The following is a 10,251-nucleotide window of genomic DNA, read 5'->3' on the forward strand; positions in this document are numbered from 1 at the left end:
TTTCCACAATCGGTCATACTCTTAGAAGTAAGTGGTGATTTGAGACTGTCTTGAATGTTAGTGGATTTTTCATGAAGATTGGACATAGCATTTAGATTGTGATAACACCCATGAGTACTTAATAAAGATTTAAGTATTGTAACAACTTATACTTAGAGATTACATCATGGATCATGTCACAAGTAATTCTAAGATGATAATATATCTTATTCTTTAAACTGACATACATATCAGATTTTGCTTTATAAATCTGTTGTGCATTGGTCTGCTCCAAGGTTATCTGTAACTAGTAGTAATAAAGGGTATGTTCATGTAGGATATGATGAGTAGAAAAAAAATATATACTCAAAGTTTTTTTCCTTCTAACTTAATAGGAGATGTGATATATATATATATATATATATATATATATATATATATATATATATATATATATATATATATATATATATATATATATATATATATATATATGAGCCACCCGATGATTTGGTGTTTATGTCTGAAGTGCTTAGTTAAGCCCTGACTAAAATTGATGTGTTCAATTTAGTAGTCTAATTTAATCATCTCAAATATTTATCGAGAAACATAATCTTCAACACTAAGATTAACTTTTATCCATGTCTCAAGTTCAAACAGATTTCTAGATCAAACGAATAACTGATCACTCATCGAAGGGCTGAATCTTGATTAGATCAGAGTTCGACAGTTGAACTCGATTGCATACTCTATGTTGATTATTAGATAAGTATTGGATCTCATATAGTTGATGACTTATCCAAGTGAGAGATTGTTGGATTGAGTGTCGAAGGTCGTTAACTAATTGTTAATGTTTCTAATAATAACAATGTCCTTTTGGGTTGCCCTTATGACCCATTTAAGCAATAAGGAATTAGAAGAAAATAAATTCTTAATTTATTATGAATTAATAAATAACTGGAAATCATTTTAGAATTAATTAAATAGTTTTAATTAATTAATTGGGTTGAATATCAATTAATTAATTAGTAATTAATTTGAATATTCCATAACTCTATAGAATTAGGGCAGGGACGATTTATCCTTATGGAATAAAGGATAATGTTGGTTTGAAATAAGGATAAGGTATGCAACCAAATAAGATGCTAGAGATCAAAGTCTGACACTCTTTTCCTCTCCTAAAATTATAACCCCTCGCTATGGTTATAGAATTTTCACAAAAACCTCATATCTCTTAAAGTTCCTATTTGCTAGTGTGGTATCTTGGGTGTGATTTGACTAGAGGGATTCCTAGTTTGGGTCATCATCATCCAAAGCAAAGTGGTTGTTACTAGATCTCAAACAAGGAATCAAGAAGATCAAGATCAATATGTTAGTAATTTTACAAGCTTTTATAGAATGTTGTTATAAGAGTAAAACCTAGATCTTTAGGGGGGATACACTTATACATAGGGTTAGTTTGGTGATTCCGTTGCGCCAATTAGTGTGTATATAATGCGATAAAACTCATCATCTACTGTATTTAGAGTGTAGCATTTGTAATGTTGCCTCAACATTGTCTTGGTAACACAATGCCCCTAAAAATACATATATAATATATAATACGTTTTTTAAATAATTAATAGTATTTATGCTTAAACAAAATCTTGTTTTTTTCTCTTTTGTACCAAACTTTTTTTTTCAAAAATCTCTATATGTATATCCAAATTAGTCATTCTGGAATGTCAAATATCAATGATTTTCAATCAAATGTCACCCTTTTAAGCCACCGTAGTATACTAATATCATAAGAATTTATGTCTAATAATATGTATTTATACCTAAAGACATGGGGTTTTATATGTAAAAATATGTATGTATATGTAAAAAACATATTTGTTTGTAAAAATACTTTGCTTATATGTAAATATTAGGTTATTCTTTGTAGAAAAAATGTAAACATATGTATTTTTTTTAAATGATATTATGTGAACAAGTTATGTAAGTTTAATTGTAAATATGTACGGAAAAAAAGATTACTGTCAAATGTGTACAAAAATGATTAATGAATAATGTGCATAAAAAAAAATAGTGTCTTAATGCATATGTAAAGACATATAATAATCGTTCATAACGGTGTTTTTTACAATTTGAAAAAAATCAATAGTAAATATAAAAATAAATTTAATAAGTAAATATGTATAACGCTTAAACATAACTGCTCTTACAGATCATTATCCCTAAAAAAAAAAAAAAGATTACATTTTCTTTTTGATGTCTCATTTACGTATTTCCTGGTAAAATCAAATTCTTTCTTTCTTTACATTATTTGGTGCATATTTTTCTTTTTAACATAATACCATTTGTTGACTTGTTGTTGCACTATTTTCGTATTAATACCAGTTTACAAAGCGAACAAAAATGTAGGAGGCAGGAAAAAAAATAAACGTAAGTAAAAGGCGGTGGAAAGAATGACGAACGAGGAAAATGAGAATTTGTTTTAGGATATTTAGGTCAAATATTTTCTATTCCACTACATTTTTTTTTGGTGGGACTAAACTTTTAAGAATTAGTTACATTTGATTTTGTCAATAACTTCTTTTGTTCTTGTTCCACACTTAGGATACAGTGGGTTTCGCATTCCTTCTGCGGTGGCCCTTTCTCTCGGAGGCGTCTTCATTCCTACCTCCTGTCACTTTTGCTCTAATGGACTCGACTCTACAGATCAAATTTTGATTGGTTGCTCGTTTGCTACTGAGGTGCTTCAATGGACATTAAAATAGTGTAATATCTCATGGCAGACTTTTGATTCGGTGAAAGACCTGGTGGATTTTGCGGTTAATTGGGGTAGATATCTAAAGGAGAGAAGAACATTGATTGTGATTGTGTACGGTTACATTTGGTTTGTCTGGAAAGCCAGAAATGACATGGTGTTTAAAAAAAAACATATCACCCCTACAAATACGACGGACCACATCATTATTGAGGTGTATAATTAGGTGAATTTTATGGGCAATTTGGATAGATTTATTTGGTCGGATTGGCTTTGTTGTCCTTTTAAAACTATGTAATCTCGTTTTATTTTCTTTTTACTCCGTCTATCTCTTGTAGGGGTGTGCTTGTTCTGTTTTGTTTCCTGTTTTTTATAAATGGTGGTTTCCAAAGAAAACCATAGGATCCTATCACTAACAAACCATTCCATATCATTTTTTAATTAAAATAAAATCAAAAATACAATAAAACATAGATTAAAAAAACTAGTTTTCATTCAAAAATAATAGACGTTACACTAATTTAAATACAAACGACAATTTATAATAAAATGCAAGAAAACCTAAAAGTTTCAAACATAAAATAAACTACCCCTACAATCCTAATTTATTTTGGATAAACATAAAATAAACTATTCTTTTCATTTTGGACAATTTTCAACTTTAGTGAAGCTTTGAAATGTGGAAAATGTTTATGTGTTGTGTTTTCATATTGATGCATGGCAACACTAACAACATCGTTTTCGTGTTCGTCGTTTACCATGTTGTAAATTTCATTGAACTGACAACATTTTGTTCCCATATCGCGTCACTTCGAACATATATTGTCGAGATTTCGACTTGTAGAACCGATTAAACTATAGAAAAAACTTCGAACTTTTCCCCAAAATCTGACTATCTCCATCTTTGGAATCTGACATTCATGCTAGTACTAACTTCTTTTCTTTCTTTTCCGACCAATTCATTATTTTGGTAGTCGTAATTTTTGAAATTTAACAATACAAATGTGTGAATGTGAGTAAAATGAGAGAAGAATTGTATAAAAAAATAAAGTGCTTTGTAGAGGTATATATATAAGTAAAATTTTAATAAAAAATGTCCAAAGTAACCGTTAAATGGTCAAGGCAAGAGTCAAAGAGCAAATGGCTGTAATTGGACGTTGTAGGTTGGCATTAGCATCACGACACACAACCACGCCCCACCACGAAGGTGTGGACTAGTATACACGGACAACGATCGTAACCACCTAGATCCAGGGCCGACCCATGGCAGGTTCATCAAGTGTCTGTGAACAGAGCCCAGAAAATTATAGGCCTTAATTTTTTTTTTTTAGCATTTATAGTAGAGTATGTTCGTTCAATGGCCCAAGAAAATTAGGTTAGTTTTTTTATTGCTCCATCAACCGACGCAGCAAAGAGGGAGCGGGAAAAAATTTGGGAAAACAAAAAAATTCTTCGGTTTCTTGTTTCTTCTTCACTGATAACGCACACATGGGTGACAGGAAGCATAAGTCGATTACATTCCAATATCAAAGACACAAGCAATCAACAATCTTACTTCTTTTTCTTTCTTTTCAAAACTATGAAGCTTACCAACGATTTCAATTCTAACAAAGCTTACCAACGATTGTAGAAGCCTCAAATTTGTTATTTGCTTTAAGTTTCAAAATCAGAAGGTAACATTCAACTTTAGTTTTGTCCTTTATTTTCCTTATCAGTTTTTCTTTTTTCAGAAGCTACAAATTTCTGATCAGTTTTTCTTTTATCTTTTTCTACTACTTCCAAATTAGTAATCAGTAAATCAGATGAACAATGATATGAGTTTTCGTAAATCGTAGCTCAAAATGAACAAGGAATTAAGGTAAATTCTGATTTGTAGCGTCGAAAATCATAAGGTCATTTTCGGATTTCTGATATAATATCATTGTTCTGTTTTTTTCCTGATAATGAAACATATCATGCTGATTTGGATTCTGATTTTTTTTTTTACGGTTTTGATATACTCTTGGTGATTTGAAGGGTGGAAAATCTAGAACAAAGAAGCCAATAATATAGAAGCCATTTTCTTTTTTGTGTATTATTTTGATTGAAATTTTAATTTTATGTATTTGCAATAGGAAATTAAAATTTATAATATTTTTGCTTAAATCTCTGAGATTTTTCAAATTTTAGGACGCATTTTTATTAAATTGAACAGGGTCTCCAAAATCTTGGGATCGGCTCTGCCTAGATCATATAAGATTTCATCAGTTCATCGTACGATATTGCAAAAGATCTTACCAAACATCATTCAGAAAACCTTGTTCCATCTAGTTCAATTATATTTTCACCCACCAAACATTACCTTAACTTTTGTAGGGTAATAATTACTTTTACCTTTCAAACATCGTATTATTACACTGCATAACATGTTTTAACGATTATAATTATAGTGCCGTTTTGATATATGTTGTCCACAAGACGTCCACATGCTCTCCTAATTAATAATTGATGTATTTAAATTTCATTTATTTTTGTTTATTTGTTGCAAAATATTTATTAAGTTGTTGAAAAAATTGCAATCCCAAAAAAAAATGCAAACAAGATTATTCATAGTTCTTTTGTGGTCCATTAATCTCCCTCTAATAACGTTTGACTGTTTCTTTTTATAAGATTCTTTTCAGCTGGCAATGCTCCTATCAAATTTTTTTATTAAATATTTTATTTATAGTCACAATAAGTATCCAATGATGACATGTTATATAAATATCTTTTATTTAAATTACCTAATTTTCCAAACTAAAATTCTTAATTACAGAAAAAACAAATTAATAAAAATAAATTATTTTCTATTTGCATTTAATACACAAAAGTAAAAGTATGGAGCCAAAACACCCAACCGTTAACCGATCTTCCATTAAATTCCCAAACCCTTCGTCAACAATTCCTATCCCTAAATATTTAATTCTAACTTTGAAATTTTTACAACTCAACAAAAAACATGGATGTCGAGAAAAAAGATGAACAGCCACTCACAACCATCATCGCCGACGACAAACACCGCCGGAAACGCAAACGCCGGAGATGCATTTGTCTATCGGTAATCGCCGTTATAGTTCTCCTTGCTTTAATCATTCTGATCCTGGCTCTCACCGTCTTCAAAGCCAAGAAACCCGTCACCTCCGTCAACTCCATCGCCATCAGCGATTTCGATGTCTCTGTTAACCTCCTTCCGCCTAGGGTTTCATTAAACATCTCCCTCGACCTTGACATCTCGATTAAAAATCCTAACAAGGTCGGTGTCAAGTACCGAAACAGCTCAGCGATTCTCCTGTACAAAGGCCAAGACGTCGGTGAAGTTCCGATTCCCGCCGGCGAGATTGGTTCCGATGATACGAAGCGATTGAATCTCACGCTCACTGTTTTTGCCGATCGGTTGCTGACGAATTTAGATGTTTATAGTGATGTCATCAGTGGAAGCTTGCCGGTGTCTACCTACACTAAGATCTCCGGTAAAGCTCGTATACTTAATATGTTCAACATTCACATCTCTTCTGTGTCGTCGTGTGATTTGAACATCGATATTTCAAATCGAAGAATTTCAAATCAAACGTGTCATTACAAGAACAGATTATAGTGTGTTAACAACTTATTATGATTTCTAGTTTTGTTTTGATTTTGTGTTTATAGAAATTTTGATTTTCTTCCACTTGTTCTTCTTTAGTGAAGATGTACTTTTGTTATTCTTATCTCTTCTTTCTAGTTTTCACACTGAATAAAGTTATTGCTTTTGCTCTTTCGATTGTTTGTTATGGAATGAGATCATAAAGTATTTAAATAAGTTATTATATTTTATTCTTGAATGATATGAATCATTTAATGTTTTAGATATTTTAATAAATTATAAAAAATTTCATGATGTAAAACAAATTTGAGCAGATTAAGATATCTTACAAAATAAGTTTCATAGATATAAATTCATTAAAAATATATTATATATATATTTAATAAGTGATCAAAGAAATTTTTATTCAATGACTTTAGAAACAATGTTTGCTAATAAAATAAAATATCGCGAAATCTCCAAATAAAATACAGTTAGAATGGTTCAAATGATTTTTTTTAAAGTAAAAAACGATAATTTAAATTTTAATCAAAGATTTTTAATGTCCTAAAGAGTAAAGATCAATTTGGTAGTGCTATCGACCATAATAAATAATTAAATATTAAATAAGATGAAATATATTGTTAAACTAGTTTATGAGAATCACGGTTATAAAATTAATTAAACTTTATAAAAAGTCAAAATTATTAATCAATTATTTTAAATAAATTATTAATTAAGAGATATTTTTAGTTATATAAAATTATAATCGTTGATTTAAATAAATAAATAAAATTATATCATTTTATAATTTTATTTTAATTTTTATTAGAGTGGAAAATTTAAAATTTAAAATTTTAAATGGAGAATTAAAAGGTTAGCATGTGATATAATATGTGACATAGAATACTAATAGAGATTTCTAATATTGTGACACTTCTCAATAGAAAAATAAACTTATTTATTTATTAAAATTAGAATAGAAAGATAAAATAATAAAATTTTGTGATATTTAAATACCATGGATGAATTAGGTTAATTTTGATTTGATTCTTAATGTTTTCTCAAATTTTAGATGTAAATTTAATTTTATAATATTACATTTCTTGCACCAAAGGGCTTGTAGCCCAGCGGTATCCGGTGTTGCTCTCCCTCCTTGAGGTTGAGGGTTTAAATCCCGTCGTGAACATAGGTGGATTTAAGGTGTAGTTTAGGAGTAGGTTAGATTTGCCGTTTCAAAAAAAAAATATTACATTTCTTGCAATGAAGTTTTCATATTTAACACACGTTTTATATTTACACAAACACCAAAACGAGGTTTTATGTGTAAACAAATAATATACATATGTAAAAATATAAAACAATGTTACATGTTTAAAACGGTTTACAATCTTAATGGTTTATATCAAGGTTTTAAATAACGTAAGGCGTGACTTAACGGCAATGTTAAGTTTCAAGTTTTTTCGAAACTTGGCGAGTCACGTCGTTTGTAAGGCATGACTTTAGACGGCAATTTTGTATATAATTAATACTTCCTCTGTCCCAAATTGATAGTCCACTTTTGATTTTTTAAGTCTTTTTTCTTTAACTTTGACCTTAAATATTGTTATTTGTGTTATATATTACTTGATAAAACTTATAACAATGAAAAAACATTTAAAATACAATACATTCATATATTTTGCATCAGGTATTATCTATCAAAAACAAAAAGATTTATGGTCAAAGTTGAAGAAAAAAAAACTTTAAAATTCAAAAGTGGACTATCAATTTGGGACGGAGGTAGTATTTTATATATGTATTTTCAACTATTATTTTATTTTATACACATATATGAGTTAAGGTGGCGTTTTGGTAAAGTTTGAAAGCAGATACAAACCTTGGAGCCATGACGAAGTTTTTAGAATCTTGGTTTATATCTATACATTTTAATAAATATTTATTAGTTAAAAATAATAAAATATTTGTGAAAAAAGTATAAAATGTAATTGTTGATGTGATAGGGACCAATTTTAAAAAATATTGATATTGAATTAATATAAAAAGATAAACGGTTTACAATCTTAATGGCTGAGTACAGAAGTTTGCGCAAATTCAAACGCTCCTCGAAAATTTCTCTTTCTAATACTACTGATTTGTGGAGCTCTAAACTTGCGTCTTGTGGTAAGTTTTATATCAATGACCTTCGGATTCCAATATCACTTGTAGCACATTTAACCCAACGATATGGTTGAAGTAAGTTCCTCTTAAGATGATTATGTTTATTTGGAGAGCTTGTATGTATCGTATACCTTCTGCCATTGCTCTCATTAGTAGAGGCGTTGATTCTAATGGTATTGATTCTAGCGATCATTTATTGGCGAGTTGCCTTTTTATTCGGGATGTGTTGTTTTGGACCCTCAAATGGTGTGACATCCCCTCCCAAAATTTCAACTCAGAGGTCCTCAGTTTTGCGACAAATTGGAGGCGTTTTCAAAAAATGGATGATATTCATTGCTATTATTTATGGGATGTTATAGTAACGCATATGGAAAACAAGAAATGACAAGATTTCAATAACAAGTTCACTATCCACAAAAACGACGGATTGCACTATAACCATGGTCTTCAACTAGATAAATTATAAGGGTAATTTGGGCATTTATAATTGGACCGAATGGGTTTGTTGTCCTTTTAAAACTTTATAACTTTTTTTTTTCTTCTCTTAGGCCAACTTCAATTATCCACTATATTACACTATTTTTTTGTTTTGGAAGCCAGGTTAAGAATATTCCAACCAACCTTCAAATTTAATACCATTTTTTGTTGGTTCAATTTTAACACTAAATTTAAAGGCCAAATGAGCAGGGATCTAAAACCTACTATCTACTATTTTAAAAATTGATTGGAATCAAACACCATTTTTGTGCTAAATAATCACCATTTTGATGTTTGTGGTTGGAAAAGCTCTTAGTCAGGTCTGTTTGTTTTTATATATACATCGTTTCTAAAAAATATCATGCTTGAAATTTCATGCTTCTAAAATGGGAACACATTACATGACTACATATTATATGTTGTTTTTAAAAGATTTAGTTTTGCTATCCAAAAAATGGTTGCCAAGTAGTTTGTTGCTCATTTACCCACTATGTCTATTTAAAATTTTTATGATTAATGTGAAATTTTAGATAACTAATATAACTAAAGTTTTCGTGTTCTAAATAATGGAAAGAATAATATGAAATCTGTTTGATGGGTTGCACGTACTTTTTCTGTGTATATATAATAATATAAATGGTTTATGTCACATAATAGTTGTCCAAATATCTTGGGGCCTAATATATTGTCGTATCACCAAGTTGATGAGAAAGTATCTATCAACCAAATGTTTAGGGCTAGAGTCCCGTTTAATACGAAAAAATTTAGATATATAAGCAGAATAATGGCGTATATTAGATTATTATTTTTCATTAAAAAAAAATGGGCTTTTTATCTGTTTACCAACCAAATCATTCAATTTTCAATTTTGTTTAATTATAGCCGTATTGTCCAATAATAACCCTATTGAACCTCAGAAACCATGCGATCGAGTTGGTTTTATGAATTTTTCTCTCTTTTAAAGTATCAACTTATGTTAACGACTACATTTTCAATTAACAAGAAACTAGCAACAAAGAATTTACAAAGTAATGGCAACCATCGGATTTTTATTCCGGTTATTCTAACTTATAGACATATTAGGGTTTCTAAATACTAACTAGATGAAAGAAAAAAGAGCAACATTTTCAAAGATCATATCTTTACGAAACTTTTTGTTCCCAAAAACAATAGCATTTTGGTAATTTCAGAGAACCCAATTGTAGTCATGCAAATTGATTAGCTATTGGAATTTTGCATATTAGTCTACATATACGTGGGAGGTTGAGGAAGACAGAAACTTATTCATAGACTCTACATATAC

General features: G+C 29.5%; 1 protein-coding gene across 1 annotated transcript; it reads left to right on the forward strand.

Annotated features, from left to right (window-relative positions):
• Positions 1–5,618: 5,618 nt before the first annotated feature.
• LOC145008390 (uncharacterized) lies at positions 5,619–6,506 on the forward strand. Its single transcript, XM_078967015.1, has one exon. It carries the CDS (start codon positions 5,709–5,711, stop codon positions 6,342–6,344), a length of 636 nt encoding a protein of 211 aa, XP_078823141.1. The 5' UTR covers positions 5,619–5,708; the 3' UTR covers positions 6,345–6,506.
• The last annotated feature ends 3,745 nt before the right edge of the window (positions 6,507–10,251 follow it).

This window comes from Lactuca saligna, chromosome 8 (assembly GCF_052625555.1).
Source record: "Lactuca saligna cultivar CGN05327 chromosome 8, ASM5262555v1, whole genome shotgun sequence".
In the NCBI taxonomy this organism is placed as follows: Eukaryota; Viridiplantae; Streptophyta; class Magnoliopsida; order Asterales; family Asteraceae; genus Lactuca; species Lactuca saligna.

Excerpts from the sequence above, each read along its gene's own strand:
- LOC145008390 (XM_078967015.1), top strand. The coding sequence starts at position 5,709 with ATGGATGTCGAGAAAAAAGATGAACAGCCACTCACAACCATCATCGCC.